At 45.8% G+C, this 17152-nt stretch overlaps 1 protein-coding gene across 1 annotated transcript in view; it reads left to right on the forward strand.

Moving 5' to 3' along the window:
* HYDIN (HYDIN axonemal central pair apparatus protein) overlaps positions 1-17152 on the forward strand; it is a 2443906-nt gene that overhangs the window by 732748 nt on the left and 1694006 nt on the right. Inside the window, exon 27 of the mRNA XM_030205004.1 lies at positions 12813-12956. Coding sequence (XP_030060864.1) covers positions 12813-12956 — 144 coding nt within the window. The remainder of the gene's footprint in view (positions 1-12812; positions 12957-17152) is intronic.

A 17152-nucleotide genomic window follows, 5' to 3' on the forward strand; every position in this document is an offset into this window, starting at 1 on the left:
AAAAAAAAAAAAAAGATATAGCAGAATTAGTAAAGGTTCAAAGGAGGGCGACCAGAATGATTAAGGAGATGGAACTCCTTTCATATGAGGAAAGGCTTAAGAGTTTAGAGCTCTTCAGCTTGGAAAAGAAATGTCTGAGGGGGTATGACAGATCTACAAAGTCCTAAGTGGAGTGGAACAGGTAAATGTGAATTGATTTTTACGCTTTCAAAAAGTATAAAGACTAGGGGACACTCCGGGAAGTTACCTGGTAACACTTTTAAAACGAAGACATATGTGTTGGGCGGGGAGAATCTGATAGGTACAGACGGGGAGAGTGATCTTGGGGTGATAGTATCTGAGGATCTGAAGGCGACAAAACAGTGTGACAAGGCAGTGGCCATAGCTAGAAGGTTGTTAGGCTGTATAGAGAGAGGTGTGACCAGCAGAAGAAAAGAGGTTTTAATGCCCCTGTATAAGTCGTTGGTGAGGCCTCACCTGGAGTATTGTGTTCAGTTTTTGAGGCCATACCTTGCTAAGGATGTAAAAAGAATTGAAGCGGTGCAAAGAAAAGCTACGAGAATGGTATGGGATTTGCGTTACAAGACGTATGAGGAGAGACTTGCTGACCTGAACATGTATACCCTGGAGGAAAGGAGAAACAGGGGTGATATGATACAGACGTTCAAATATTTGAAAGGTATTAATCCACAAACGAACCTTTTCCGTAGATGGGAAGGCGGTAGAACGAGAGGACAGGATATGAGATTGAAGGGGCGACAGACTCAAGAAAAATGTCAGGAAGTATTTTTTCACGGAGAGAGTGGTAGATACTTGGAATGCCCTCCCGTGGGAGGTGGTGGAGATGAAAACGGTAGCGGAATTCAAGCATGTGTGGGATAAACATAAAGGAATCCTGTTCAGAAGGAATGGATCCTCAGAAGCTTAGCTGAGATTGGGAGGCGGGGCTGGTGTTTGGGAGGCGGGGCTAGTGCTGGGCAAGACTTCTACGGTCTGTGCCCTGAAAATGGCAGATACAAATCAAGGTAAGGTATACACAAAAAGTAGCACATATGAGTTTATCTTGTTGGGCAGACTAGATGGACCGTGCAGGTCTTTTTCTGCCGTCATCTACTATGTATATGTTACTATGAATAGGAGGAAATATTTGTTCTCTCAGCAAATAGTTTAGCTCTGCAACTTGTTAACAGAGGATGTAGTAACAGCAGTTAGTGTATCTGGGTTTAGAGAAAGTCATTACTTATCTCTGGGATCAGTAACATGAAATTGTGTTAATATTTCTGATTCTGTTTTTGTCTCCAATATTTGGGATTCTGCCAGGTACTTGTTACCACCCTGATATGTCCTCAAGATGGTATATCAAATCTTATAAAACATAACCATAATCACAAAAAGGAATTATTAAGGGCTTATTTTACAAAGCTGTTCTAACAATTCCTGTGCGGAAAAAAATAGGAAGCACATTCAATTTCTAGTTACATCAATTCTTTTTACATCCGTTTCTTGCTAAGGATGTAAAAAGAATTGAAGCGGTGCAAAGAAAAGCTACGAGGATGGTATGGGATTTACGTTACAAGACGTATAAGGAGAGACTTGCTGACCGGGACATGTATACCCTGGAGGAAAGGAGAAACAGGGGTGATATGATACAGACATTCAAATATTTGAAAGGTATTAATCCGCAAACGAACCTTTTCTGGAGATGGGAAGGCGGTAGAACGAGAGGGCATGAAATGAGATTGAAGGGGGGCAGACTTAAGAAAAATGTCAGGAAGTATTTTTTCACGGAGAGGGTGGTGGATGCTTGGAATGCCCTCCCGCGGGAGGTGGTGGAGAGGAAAACGGTAACGGAATTCAAACATGGGTGGGATAAACATAAAGGAATCCTGTTCAGAAGGAAGGGATCCTCAGGAGCTTAGCCTTGAATGGGTGGCAGAGATGGTTGGGAGGCGGGGCTAGTGCTGGGCAGACTTATACGGTCTGTGCCAGGGCTGGTGGTTGGGAGGCGGGGATAGTACTGGGCGGACTTATACGGTCTGTGCCCTGAAAAAGACAGGTACAAATCAAGGCAAGGTGTACACAAAAAACTAGCACATATGAGTTTATCTTGTTGGGCAGACTGGATGGACCGTGCAGGTCTTTTTCTGCCGTCATCTACTATGTTACTATCAGGCATATTTTCAAAGCACTTAGCCTCCCAAAGTTCCATAGAAACCTATGGAACTTAGCCTCCCAAAGTGCTTTGAAAATATGCATGTATGTTACTATGTTAGTGAGAATTACTAGCATAGTTTTGTAAAAGAAGCCCTAACTGAATTGATAAAATATATGTAGCTTGGAAATCTTGTTTTATGGTTTCACAATTTTATGCATAAAATCACCGAGATGCCAAGAGGTGAGATTCATTACTACAATCAGTGAGATTGAAGGCCAGTGAGTGAGGTTTTTTTAGTGGTGCATCCAGGGTATAAATTTGGAAAGGTCTACATGTTGGTTTGCTTTCTAAATGGTGTTGATGAGGTCCTAGGCAGTGGGTCTCACCCTTTTTTCACTCGGGATACACCTGATGGATGATGCGTGCATAAGTAACATACTGAATACATGACCCTCAACAGACCTTTAGTCTGACATAGTATAGCAGTTCTTATGAGTTAAACGCAAACAAAAATCAAATATCTCCCCAACAACAGGTACAGATCAAAACTAGGTGATTTCTTCATGGAGGTCATTTTACAAAAAATATTCTGATCCTCATGTCATCTGATAAATAGCAACATATATCTGTCCACAACTAGGCACATTGTAAAATAATACAAACCCTGAAAAAATTCTAACTCAACATACATTTAGCAAACATGCCATACAACAGTAGCATTAATCCTGTGATTCAAACAGAACCGTACCTATGAATTTGCAGCACTACAAATACTATTCCCTAGAACACCAGTATATCTACTACTAGTAAAACAGATCAAGTGGGACTGCTATAGATTTCTACACAGAAACTACATGCAAACAGAATATTGTACCTCAGTCAGAGAGAAACACAATTCCAGGAATACTACTACTACTAATCATTTCTATAGCGCTACTAGACGTACGCAGCGCTGTACACTTGAACATGTATAGAATGTTTGTACGATTGGGAAGGTTGCGAGATGCCCTTGGCCTGGATTGGCCGCTGTCATGGACAGGATGCTGGGCTCGATGGACCCTTGGTCTTTTCCCAGTGTGGCATTACTTATGTACTTATGTAAACTCTCACCAAATACAGAACAGATTACAAATTATAAATAGAGATATGAAGATTAAAATTGAACTGAGAACCCCATAATTGAGCCAGCAAAATGGTGGGAAAATGTGGGATACAAATGTAACAAATAAATAAAGTCAAACTCAGCATGTACTGCAACACTGGAGAAATAAATATAGAAGTGCATTTTCTCTTGTATTGAAAACAAAACAAAGGCATACATTGTGTACATTTCTCAAAGCTAACATGTTCCGGTTGATAAGTTCCAGATAAAACACCTGTGTTGTTTGGACATTTTATTTTTCAATAATGTTTTACCTTGCTTTCCTGTCTTCTTCTAACCCTCTTTATAGAGGCTGCTGTCCATTTGCCAGTTTTTTAATCTCTCCTCCATTTGTCTCTGAAGCATTGCTTTCACTTTTAGCTCATTCCTCTCTTTTTCTTTTCTGCCCCTCTATCCTCTCAAATTTAACCATCTTTCTCATCCTCCAGTCCTCTGTCTCCTTCTTTTTACTTTTCACCTACCTATAAACTTCCCATCTCCTTTCACCCTTACTCTCCCATTTCTCCTATCACACTCCTTCCCTAGCTTCCTATTCTTTTCTAACTTTCATATTCTCCTATCACACTCCTTCCCTAGCTTCCTATTCTTTTCTAACTTTCATATACTCCCCATTGCCACTTTGTACTTACTATCTGTCATGACTCTTGGGGCTTGGTAATAAGAAGCCCCAATATCATGGAGCATAACCCTGGCGCAGCAATCACCTGAAGTCTCTATTATTTTATAAAGTCTCTTTTATTGAATAAATCACAGATAATTTACTCACAGATAGATGTTCAGGATACAGAGACTTCTTAATCTGGAGGCTGTGGGAGGTGGAGATCTGAAGAGAGGTAGTTGTATTGCAGGGGGAGGGGAAAGCAGTTGAACAGGTAGAAATAGTCCAAAGCTGGGTGACTGCAATGTGCAATATCTCATTTGGAAGAAGATATTTACAGGGTAAAAAATCCAGGTTCGTTACAGGGAGTGCGAGGGCTTAGACGTTACAGGGATTTTCAGCAGGACAGAGCTGTCTGGAGCGAGATGGTGTTGGCTCCATGCCCTGGCTATAATGGAGGAAGAAGCCCCTCGTGGCTGAAAGGACAAAGAAGTGTTGGGGCTTCACACAGGGAGGAGCAGATAGAGACCAATGGGGACAGAGCCTGCTATCGGATAGCAAGGGGTAGTCCTAGAGATAGGAGGGAAAGGTCATACCTGGCTGACCTCTGTGGACAGAATAGTAAGACTGAGCAGGAAGACAAAAGAGCCAAGCTTGGCAGAGAGAGAGGGAGAGAGAGAAGGTCTGAGCAGCCTCACAACCAGTGATAGCAGTTCTTATACAGCCAAACAAGTGTGGTTGCACTGCCTGTGAACTACATTACTCACAGTGCATTGCTCATGTATTTTTCCAGTGGGGAAACTGCAGCAATGATAGTCCTTGGGACTGAGAATAACAGTAAAGGCATTACACACATTTTAGGATCACGTTATAAACTAGTGCGAGGCTGTCTGAGGACAGAACACTATCCTCTTACTCATTTCCTTGACAATTCCACATGATTCTCCTTTCGCCATCACTCATAATCTAGCATCTTCTCCCTCTCTCTTGCCCCCAACTCTTGTAGCCTGACATCTCCCTGTCCTTTCCTCTCCACCCCAGCATCTCCTGTCCCATCTCTCTTCCCTCCAGCTGATTCCCCATAGTCCAGCATCTCTCCTTCTCTCTTCCCTACCATCCGCTGCTCCCCGGGGGGGGGGGGGGTCTAGTTTCTTTCTGTCTTTCTTCTCTCCCTCCCTGCACCTGTGGCCCAACATCTCTCCCTATCTTCCCTCCCTCCCCTCCACCCAAGGTCCAATATGTCTCCTTCTCTCTTCCCTCCATCCCCATTGTCCAGCATCTTTCTCTCTCTCTCTCCCCTTTGTCCCCCAATTCAGTATCTGTCCCCATCCACTCTCCTTTCCTCCTCCCACCTGATATCCATCAGCTTCTCCTCTCTTTCAGACTCCCCAGTTTACCTTAAAACTTGTCTTTACACGGTCATGTGATGCTAGGCCGCCGCAGGTTAGAGCTCCGAGGCCCCTGAGATAAAATCTACCCCTTGACAGCACGAGAGGCGATTCTAAAACCCACAAGCAGAATGAACTGGGCACATCGAAGAGACATAAAATAATTAATTGTTTGTACCTGCGATGACCTTAAAGGCGCAGAGGAAAGATGGAGCACAAGGGCGAGCTGGGGACGGCAAGATGGCGGACTCTGGTCCCTCGGGAGAAACTGTGAGCTCCGTTTGGGTGGCGGAAATTGCAGTGGAGGTCTCGCAGTTACTGGAGACCTCTGTGGACTTAAAGCTGCAGAAGATTGCCGAAAAATTAGATGTGGTGGACGGTAAATTGGAGGGGCTGTGCACGGACGTGACAGGTTTCCAGCAAAGACTGTCCGATGTGGAAGACCGCTGCACACAGCAGGCCAGCCAGCATGAGGAATAGCGGAAGAAATTTGAACAAGTTGAGCAAAAACTAGAAGATCTGGAGAACCGGGCGAGAAGGAATAATCTCCGGTTAGTAGGATTTCCTGAGTCCCTGAGGGAGGTTGATCTATGGGAGTTCCTGGAATCCTGGCTGCCCAAAACACTGAACCTGCAGGCACTGGAACAAACTTTAAAAGTAGAGCGAGCACATCGCTTGGGTCAGCAAAGGCAAGAAGCTGGATGCCCGAGGGTAGTCATATGTAAAATCCTTAATTATACCCATAAACAGGAGATACTGAGAGCCTGGAGGCAGATTGGGAAAGCTAGCTATGATCAGCATACTATCTTGTGTTTCCAAGACTTTTCTGCGGCAGTGGCATTACAGAGGAAGCAGTATGGCGAAGCGTGCTCAGAACTGTATAAGAAAAAAGCTCGATTTGCCTTGCTGTATCCAGCGCGGCTGCGAGTGCAGCAGGATGGCAAGGTTCTATTTTTTAACTCGCCGACGGAAGCCCTAAAATATGCTAAACAGCTGGATGGAGGCACAGAAGTCGGAGTGAGAGAGACGGAGCGTTGATCGAGGCAGGAATCAGCAGCAAGACAGAACAGAAACAAAAACAGAGATGAGGGGGAAGGGCAGAGTTGGCAAGACAACTTTATATGGACACTATCAGTTAGGACTTATGGCTCCTTCCCTAATTTACAGTGAGTGGTATGGGAATGTATGATTGTTGTTAAGGGGGGGGGGGGAGTTTGTTTTTGTTAAATGTTAAAAAGACATGTTAGGCTGAGTTGGGATAAAGCTGCATGAGTTAGTAATGGCCTTTTAAGTAACAATGCAGATTTGCTGTAGTTTTGGGGGATGGGGTTTGCTAAAGTTTCAAATTTATAGTTGTGCTGTGAGGGAGGGGGCGGGGACGTGACCAGTTCTCAAGAGAGAACACAGAACACAGATGGGTTTTCTGGGAGCGGTATGTTGGGGGGGGAGGGCAGGGTTAAGGGGGGGAGCAGTTAGGTTTTGTTTGTTGTTTTGGTTTTGTCTGGATCTGGCTCTTTCTTGTTAGAGAGCGCGGACTGGCAAAGAAGGTGGGAAATGGGGAGGACACCCACGGGCTGGGGGGTGGGCTCCCAAGGTTGGAGAAGTAGAGGTTGGTTGAATAATCAGATAAGAGCGGTGAATGGGACATTTTAAGTTTGTCTCCTGGAATTGTGTGTGTGTGTGTGTGTGGGGGGGGGGGGGGTTCATCGCCCATAAAGCGGAAAAAATTATTACAAGCTTTAAATCGCCATGCAGCAGACATAGTATTTTTACAGGCGACACATCTGACTGCCGCAGAGCACGATAAATTCCAACAAGGATGGGTGGGAAGCATGTTAGGCTCCCCGGTGGGCAATAAGAAGGCAGGGGTATTAATACTATTTCGTAAGGGGTTGCAATTCTCCATTAAAGGGGTAAAGAGGAGTACAGAAGGCAGATATGTGTTGGCAGAGGTGGAGTTGGGGGGATTCACTTACGTATTATGCAATGTATATGCGCCAAATACTTTTGATAAAAAATTTTACAGGGAGATTCTGACGTTGTTAACTCCGTACCAAGGGAGTAATATCATCTTAGGAGGTGACTTTAATATAGTATATGACCCATTGGTAGATAAAAGCAGTGGGGCAGGACAGAGTCAGGCACATTATGATAGGGGACTGCCTTTTTTGAGCTCTACTTTAGATTTGGTAGACGTTTGGAGAATTCTGCACCCCACATGTAGAGATTATACTCACCTATCAAGGGCGCACTCAACCATGTCCCGTATAGACTACATCTTTCTCTCTGACACACTATTTTCAAAGGTGGTGGAGGCGGAGATTGGACCATGTGAGATTTCAGATCATTCTTTAATTTGGGTGACATTGGGAAGAATAGGGGGTGAAGGTAAGGGAGGAGGCTGGAAATTTCCGCGGGAGCTTTACGGAGATATGAAGTTTCAGGCATTCCTGGGAGCAAAATGGAGAGAATATGAGGCTCACATCAAGATACATGTGGACCAGGCCAGCTTGTATTGGGAGACAGCAAAGGCAGTCCTTAGAGGCGAGATTATTGCCTATAGGGCGTGGGTTAAGAAAAGAAGAGATAAGGAGATTTTACGATTGGAGAGAGAGGTGAGGAATCAACGAATAAAGTTTGGAACAAATCCTACGAAAGAGCAGAAGTTAGCATATTTTTCTTCTCAGAGAAACGAACTGCTACATGAGTGAGTACAAAAATCGCAGCAATATTACAAGCACAAGCTATTCATGTATGGGAACAAGGCAGGGAGCTTGTTAGGGCGTTTAGCTAGAGGGAAGAGAGGATTGAGTAGGATTCTACAGGTCAAGGACCAGGTAGGCAAAATGCTTAGATCTCTGCAAGACATAGTGACAGGGTTTCAGCGGTATTATGCGAAGCTATATGGGGAACAGAAAGACCTGGTGAGGGACAGCATGATGTTCTTAGACAATGTAGAGACTCCAATGATCCCCCCGGCCCAGACAAAGTTACTTAATGCACCTGTTGTAGAGGGTGAGCTAATGCTGGCATTACAGCAAAGTGATATGCACAGAGCAGCGGGACCAAATGGATATGGAGTGGCTTTTTACAAAATGTTGCAGGAGCAGGTGACTCCCCCTCTGTTGAGGTTGTTTAATTCCCTGGCTAGGTCAGAACCCGCAATGGATGCTTTTAATGTAGCGAAAGTGATAGTGCTATTGAAACCGGGGAAAAACTCAGAGGAGATGGGGGCCTATCGGCTGATTTCTCTACTCAACAGTGATATTAAATTATACGCAAAAATTTTGGCTAATAGGCTGGCGAGAATACTCCCAGATCTGATAGCATCTCCACAAGTAGGATTTGTGAGGGGGCGTGCTGTGGCTAGTAATTTGAGGGCCATTATAGCCACTTTGGAGAGAGTGGGGGAGCAGAAAATGCCTTCTCTGCTGGTTAGTTTTGACGCAGAGAAGGCATTTGACCGAGTTGCATGGTGTTTTATGTTTGCGGTCTTACAGAAGGTGGGAATAGAGGGATTTTTTAGAGATGGAGTAGGGGCCCTTTACTTGAACCCGCAGGCATACATCTGGGTGAATGGAGAAAGATCTGAGGTATTTCCGATAAGGAGAGGCACGAGGCAGGGGTGCCCTCTATCCCCGTTACTGTTCATTCTTACATTAGACCCCTTGATACAAGCAATAGAATCTCACCCTGAAGTGATGGGAGTGGGATGGGGCAAATCTACGTTTAAGGTTTCTGCCTTTGCAGATGATAACCTAGTTCATCTTACGGATCCCAAGAGGTCCCTGGAAGTGCTGCTAGAATTGTTTCATGAATATGGGGACTACGTCGGTTTTAAAATAAATGTAACCAAATCCCTAGGTCTTACGGCTTCAGATAAAGTAAGAAGCGAGTGGGGGGAGTCTTTTCCATTAAAATGGGCTCAGAAACATATCACGTATTTGTGGGTACAGATAGCCATACAGACTTCGGCTTTTTATCATCTAAATCTCACCCATTTGTTGGATAGTATGAGGGGCCGGTTGCAAAAATGGGCAGAACTGCCGCTCACGCTCCATGGGCGGATACAACTGTTTCGTATGGTGGAATTCCCCAGATGGCTTTATACGTTACAAGTGCTGCCGCTGCGTCTCCATGGGGGGGACGTGCGGCGATTTTATAAATATCTGCGGGTCTCCATATGGGGAGGGAAGAAACCTAAGCTTACCATGGGATTACTAATGGGATCTTGGAGAGTAGGGGGTATGGGAGTACCAGACATAAGACGCTATAATCAAGCATGTCTTGTGAGGCACTTAGGAGACTGGTTGCTGGACAGACAAGACTATACACCTAGGAACTTAGAAAGAGACTTCTTTCATCCATATCATTTATATTTTTTGCTACAGGGCCTGAGGCAAGTGCTGCCAGCGACATTTAAGAATAGTCTGCTGTTGGGACCCCTGAGGGAGGCCTGGAAAGATCTTAATAGGTTATGGGGATTGTCAGCGGAGAATACGGACCTCATGCCATTACAGGGAAACCCTTTATTTTCCCCTGGTTCAGAGAACCCAGTATTTCGTAGCTGGGCCTCATTAGGCATTACGCGATTGGAACATGTCTTGGGCACAGGTGGAGGGTTACTGAGTTTAGGTGCCTTAGGGGTGGGGATAGATCTCTGTCATGAATTTGCATACCAACAATTGGCACATTGTGTTCAGACCCTCAACCAAGAACAGCTGAACAGTGGGCACGGGAGAAAGCTTAGAGAATTTTTCAAAGCTGTGCCAGGGGACAGACTTTCTATTTCGGGAATACACCAGATCTTGTGGGAGATGGGGCCAGTAAAAGATGTGAATGCAGTGGAGGCCTGTTGGGCGCATGACTTGCAGAGACCCCAGTTCCACCTAGACTATAAAAAGTTGGTGTCGCGTGCCCCGGCAATATCGGTTAATGCAAATCTCAGAGAGTGCCATTACAGAATTCTGTATAGAGCATATATTCAAGATGGGGGGGGGGGGGGGGGGTGCCAGACCCCCTTTGCTCAAAATGTCAACAAAAAGAGGGGACATTTTTTCATTGTCTTTGGGAGTGCCCTAGAATACAAACTTATTGGAGGCAGATTTTAAAATATCTAGAGGGGCTATTGAAAGCAAGGATTCCCATGTCTTCATCAGGGGTCTTATTAGATACATACGAACTGTTTGGCTTCCAAAGGGGGGGGCCCGCCAATTTATACGTAAAGCGTGTCTCTTAGGGAAGAAATTGATCCTGAATAGGTGGCTCAATGTTGATCCTCCAGATTTTTGGTATTGGAGAAATCAACTACATGATCTACTGCTGCATGAACGTCGGGCGGCGGGACCTTCCCCTAAAGCAAGAGAGCGTTTCTTGAGAATTTGGAGGTTGTTTGTACAATCATTGTCGGTCCCGGCACGAAGTTTAGTTTTAAATGGTATGTGATAGAGGAGAGATGGAGAGGAGCAGGTAGCAGAGTCTTTTTTTTTTTTTTTTTTTTAGGGGGGAGGAAGGGTGGTTGGATAATAAAGTATGAAGGAGGGAACGGCTTATAAGGAATGTTTGGATAGGATACGGGAACGGTGGGTAGGGGCATGTTTAAGTTGGCTATGGGGTTGACATGTTTCCATGGGGCAATTACATGGTATGGCTGTACTATAAAGAATACTGACTATGTGAATTTAGCAGCATTTCTCACGTTGGGGGATTTATTTATTTTTCAAAAATAGCCTACAGTCATAGCTTGGATGAAAATGGCCTGAAGGATGGAGAGGAGAAAATCTTCTCAAACATGGATGACCCAAGGCACAGGTTTACACTTGCTAGTAAGCTTATCTGTACCATCAGAAATTAGCTCCTTGTATGGCATATGTTTATTGCGTTGTGGGGCTGCCAACAGTTTTTATATGTTTCCGGTAGTTGGTACAGATGGGGGGAGGGAGAGGGGAAGAGAGGGGATTTAGGAGCAGTCAGCATAAGTATTGCATGTGCAGTACAACAGATTTAAATGTTATCTTTCTTGATATTCATATTACATAGTGCATGCAAATACATTGGATATAATGCTATGGTTGGGGAAAGGGGGGGAGGGACAAAAGGATAAAATCATTGATGATAAAAGGGATGGCTGAATGTAACCAAATGTGATGTTTTGTTACCTGGTCCTATTATTGGTTATGTAAACATTGTTAAATCATCAATAAAATTGTTAAAACCTAAAACTTGTCTTTACTTCTGGAGGTCACCACCAGTGGTAGAAATTCACACACACACACTGCCTGCAGCCAGCTTCAGAACCCTCCCTCTCTGATGTGTCCTACTCCAGTGGAAGCAGGAAATTATGTCAGAGGGAAGGCTCTGGAGCTGCTTCAAGGTATCATGTGTGAATTGCTGCCACTGACAGCAACTTCTAAAAGTAAGAAAAAGTTAAGGTAAATTTCCTATTCCACCTGGGATTGCTGATATTCATCTTGTGTCAGAGCATTGAATATGTAAGACTGGGATTAGTGTGTTAGACATAATTTACTTTGGGGTCCTTTTACCAAGCTACGGTAAAAAGGGCCCTGTGATAGTGGCGAGGGCTGTTCTTCCCGCATGCTAGGGTCTTTTTTCCCACAGCAGGTAAAAAACCCCCAAAATAAAAATGGCCATGTGGTAAGATTACTCTTACTATGTGGCCATGCAGCGGGGAGCCCTTATCGCCACCCATTGAGGTGGTGGTAAGGGTTCCCTCGTAACCCGGCGGTAACCGGGCAGCACCGATTACCACTGGGTTAGCGCTGCAGTAAAAATTCCCAAAATATTTTTTGTTGCACTGGAAATGGCGTGTGCTCAAGGCAGAACTACTGAGGGAGGCCGTGTTGGGCCAGTGGTAGTTCCGGGTTGTCAAACAGCAAGCCCGTTGTCGCATGGCAACCCTTTAGTAAAAGGGCCCCTTTATTTGTTGTTTTCTTTATTCCTTCTGTTTTTCCAGCACTTTCCACCTTTATTGGGGTCTAAGGGATATATTTTTTCTTTGTAATACCTTGGTAAAAGTGTACATTATTTTTCTTTTGCTACAGTTTTTCTCTTTACCTTGTTGATTCATGTTTTCTGTATTCAAGTGTGTTACTTGATATGTAATTTGAAATGTTAATAAATATAAAATAGTTAAAAAAAGAAAAAAATTAAGGCATACTTGGGGATGGGTTTGAGAGAGAGAGGAGGGGATCTCAGATTGTGAATGGGGAGAGGGGAGTAGAGGGGGAGAGATACTGCATCATGGGTAAAGAGAAGGAAGTGGAGGGAGAGATGCCAGACCATGAATGGGGGGGGGGGGGGGTGGAGAAGAGGGAGAGATGCTAGACTGAGGGGGCACATTCCTGAATGCATGTGATTAAGGGTGCTTGGCAAGTGAGCATGTGAGGGCAGCCAAACGCATCTGTCACATGTCTAATGCGTGTGACTTGGTATCTTTGAAGTTATGCTTTCAAAAATATTCAAATGTTTCTATATATGCTTTCATTGCAGGTGGTGAAGGAAACATTGCTTTGTCATGCTATCATAGGGAAGAGTTCTGTAAAGGAACTGATAATGAAGGTGGATGTAACCTGTGAGTTTATTGCACCCATTCTGTACCTGTCAGACAAGGAACTCAAATATTCTATTAAGAAGGTCAGTGAAAGAAAAGAATTATAGTGGGTCTTTCCCTACATATCTGTAGATGAAGATAGAAAAGGGGATGTGAATGTAGAGTAGAAGATTGAATGTCATCTTTAAAAAATAAATGTCACATAGTATTTACACAAAGATAAAAACCCGCTACCCAGAAATGCACATTGCACTAGTGATCAGCCATCTAACACTAACCATGTTCTTTCTTTCTTTCCTTCTTCATTTGACTTCTTTGTGTATTCCTAGTTCCTATCCTTCGTTCACTGCACTGTTTTCTTTTCTTCCTCATGTCTCCTCTTCCTCTTTTCAGACTTCTATTTCATTATATAAAAAGACAAGGTGGAAGAACATATGGGTCAATCCTGAGCTGCATCAGTCAGCATTAAAAAAAAAATACAGGCCACTGTAACTAAAGAAATCTAAATATTCAACACCAGTATCCAGATAGCAGTGTGATATCCCCTTCTCACTCAGGGTGACCTGGTTCTCCATATGCAAATCATATGCAGATTAGTGTGCTACCCCTTCTCAGTGTGACCTGGTTTCCACTCAGCACATTAAGCAGGTCTCACCAACTGCATATTTCTCAGGCCACTCTTTATTCCAGCCCCTGGGCACACTTCTAGCTTAACACTTTATACTTTCATAGGTCTTCACCTTGAGCCTCCCCACACAGATACATGGGCTCAGTACTATACCAATACTTTGGGGACTCTCAACCCCAGGCTTTGCAGCCTGCTTCTCTCAGTACTTTAGACACACAGTCTCCCCTTTGAACACATAGTTCGAGACACACAATCTTTTCTTCTTTGGACCCACAGTCCCCTCTTTGAACACACAGTTTCAGACACACAGCCTTTTCTTCTTTGGACACACAGTCCCTCTTTGAACACACAGTTCTAGACACACAGTCTTTTCTTCTTTGGACACACAGTCTCCCCACTGAACACACAGTTCCTATAAGTACTGAGGACACACAGTCAAACACTAATGCTTTAGTGACTTCTTACTCCAGGATTTTCAGCCTGCTGATCTCCGTTGGACACCCAGTCCACCCCAAGTCCTTAAGGTTAGCCAGTATCTATCAGGGGCTCTCTCCTCTTCTGCCGCTAGCTCACTTCCCTTCCTTTCACCACTCAGGTGGGGTATAAAGTGGTTAATTAGCTACACAGGACCCAGCCCATAACCGCCTGCACCTGTGGACCTCCCAGGGCTCTCCCCGGTCCTAGCGACCTCCACCTTCTTCTAGCGCCCTCTAGTGGCCTACACCCTATAGGACACCCTCTTACTTATCACAGCAGTCAGTGGCGAATATCTGGATAGGATGGTCAGTAACAGTTCTATTCGGATAATAGCGATATTAATTCTGATATCCAGATAGCTAACTGGATAACTCCAGATAGTACTGAGGCAGTCTGTAAGGCATTATCCATATAATGTTGCTGAATATCACGACCAGCAGTACTTTATCTGGTTAGAAGGTATTACTAAGCACTTCCACAGAGCCAAAATAGGTAAGCAAAAAAAGAGGAGAGTGGAAGTGACCATAGTAAGTCTGTTCCAGGTAGAGAGACAATAAAAGTTTATTCACAAGTCCAAATAAGTTCATCTATTCTGGATGTACAGAATATACATTTATGGTGCATATAATCGGCAAACAGAAACTCAGTCTCAATATTATAGACCAAGTGCTTTACAGATGGACCCTACATGGGTCTTGTTTCGGCAATTATGCCTTTCTCAGCAGTCCTCATAAAAAATACAAAAATAGAATAAACAAGACATCATAAATTTTATAGTGCAGGATTGTGCCTAAAAGCCGTAGTCTTATTAAATACCACAAACCAAAAATAGAAGCAAAAATAGATGTCAAAAGAAAGGGATAAATGGTGCATGGAAATTAATATGGAGAATGAAAAATAGTATGTGCAACACACAATTTAATGTGACGGGAAGGAAAAAAGTGATGGAAACCAACCTTGTGAATCAAATACTATATAAACCAACACATATCTACTATAATAATTTGCACCTCCTGGAACTCGAAGGGGAGGGGTGCCTGGAATTCAGAGGACAGGGAGGGAGGGAGGGACGTATGGGGGCATGGAACTCAGAGGGGAGGGGGGGCTGGAACGCGGAGGAGGGAGAGAGAGGGAGGGAGGGAGAGAGGGAAACACGGCCCATGTAGGGTCCATCTGTACAGCACATGGTCTATAATATTGAGACTGACTATCTGTTTGCCGATTATATGCACAATAGGTATATTTTGTACATCCACAATGGATGAACTCATTTTGAACTTGTTGAAACACTTTTCTCCGAGGACAAGCAGGCTGCTTGTTCTCACAACTGGGTTGACGTCCACGGCAGCCCCCACCAACCGTAAGAAAACTTTGCGGGCGGTCCCGCACGCAGGGCACGCCCACCGCGCATGCGCGGCCGTCTTCCTGCCCATGTGCTACCGTTCCCGCTCAGTTTTTTTCTATTCCACGCTGGAGAGAGACGTGTTACTGTCTCTCTCTTTGTCAGCCCCGGAAACTGGATTGCGGCCTAGCCACGTTTTTTTTTTCTTTGTTTCGCGTACGCGTTCACGTCTTTTTTTCTTTGAAAACTAAAAAAAAAAAAAAAAAGGAGTTGTCCTCGTCGTTCTTAGCCGCGAGGGCGCTTCGTTGCGGCCTTGTGGCTGCGCGGTCGTTTCTTTTTCGGGTGTGCTTTTCTCCGCCACCATCAACGACTTTGACCTCGCCGACGCAAATTTTCCGTCGATGTCCTCGAAGGTCCCGAGCGGATTCAAAAAGTGTGGTCGCTGCAGCCGGCAGATCTCGCAGACCGATACCCACGTTTGGTGCCTCCAGTGCCTCGGCCCGGAGCATAATTCCAAGACGTGCACCTTGTGTCTCGGCTTAAGGAAGCGGACACAGGTGGCGAGGCAAGTTCTTCGGGACCGTCTTTTTGGAACTTGCGCTGGCCCTTCGACATCGACCTCAACGGCATCGATGTCGACGGCCGGGTCTTCGGTACCGGTACCGATGTCGATGAAATCGGCGCTGACTCTGGCACCGACCCCGGGAGTACAGGTACTATTGGCCCGGTGATGGCGGGGGGTGAGCGGCCGCGCAGGCAGTCTGCCCCGGCCACTCCCTCTACCCAGGGCCATCGGGACCAAACTCTGTCAGATCCGATTCCTCGAGGCTGGGGGGGTTCCACCTCCTCCGCGTCTCTTCCGCCAAGCGCCGATGACGGGCACCGAAAGAAAGCAAAGAAGCACCATCATCGGTCGCCCACGGCGCACGGGACTGCCAGCTCCGGTACTTCGAGGGACGACTCGACGCCCAGGAAGCGGCAGTGCCGGGAGGAGCATTCCCCCTCGGTTGAAGAGGTGTCGCTGCGTCAGTCCGCAGGTGCTTCGGTACCGTCTCCTGGACCCAAGCAGCTTCCGGCACCGGCACCCACACCGGCCCCCCTGCCTTTCCCGACAGCGGGCCTTGACGAGTGCCTCCGAGCCATCCTTCCTGGAATCCTGGAAGGGCTGTTGTGCGAGGCTCTGCCGGCACCGGGGGTGCTTGCGCCCCAGGCGCCGTTGATGGAGGCACCGGTGTGCTCTGGCCCGATGCCGAGGCCTCCAACGCCGACGCCGCTTGTGGCACCGGTGTCGACTGCCACGCAGGTGGAGTCCCCGTCGACGTCGATGGGGGAAGCTTCATCCCCGCTTGCGCGGGAGTCCACCGCTCGGCGTCACCATCGAGGACGTGGTTCCTCGCAGCCGAGACGGGCCCGGTTGAGGTCTGAGCTGAGAGAGCTCATGTCCGACACCGAGGAGGAGGCCTTGTGGGGGGAGGAGGAGGACCCCAGATATTTCTCCTCAGAGGAGTCTGTGGGCCTTCCCTCTGACCCTACACCTTCACCGGAGAGGAAGCTTTCGCCCCCTGAGAGCCTATCCTTTGCCTCTTTTGTCAGGGATATGTCTATCTGCATTCCCTTTCCCGTGGTTACTGTGGATGAGCCGAGGGCAGAGATGCTCGAAGTCCTCGACTATCCATCACCACCTAGAGAGTCTTCCACGGTGCCGTTGCACAATGTCCTTAAGGAGACACTGCTTCGGAACTGGCTGAAGCCACTATCTAATCCCACCATCCCCAAGAAAGCGGAGTCCCAATACAGGATCCACTCAGACCCAGAGTTGATGCTGCCTCAAT

The sequence above is a fragment of the Microcaecilia unicolor genome, chromosome 5 (assembly GCF_901765095.1).
Source record: "Microcaecilia unicolor chromosome 5, aMicUni1.1, whole genome shotgun sequence".
NCBI classification, from domain to species: Eukaryota; Metazoa; Chordata; class Amphibia; order Gymnophiona; family Siphonopidae; genus Microcaecilia; species Microcaecilia unicolor.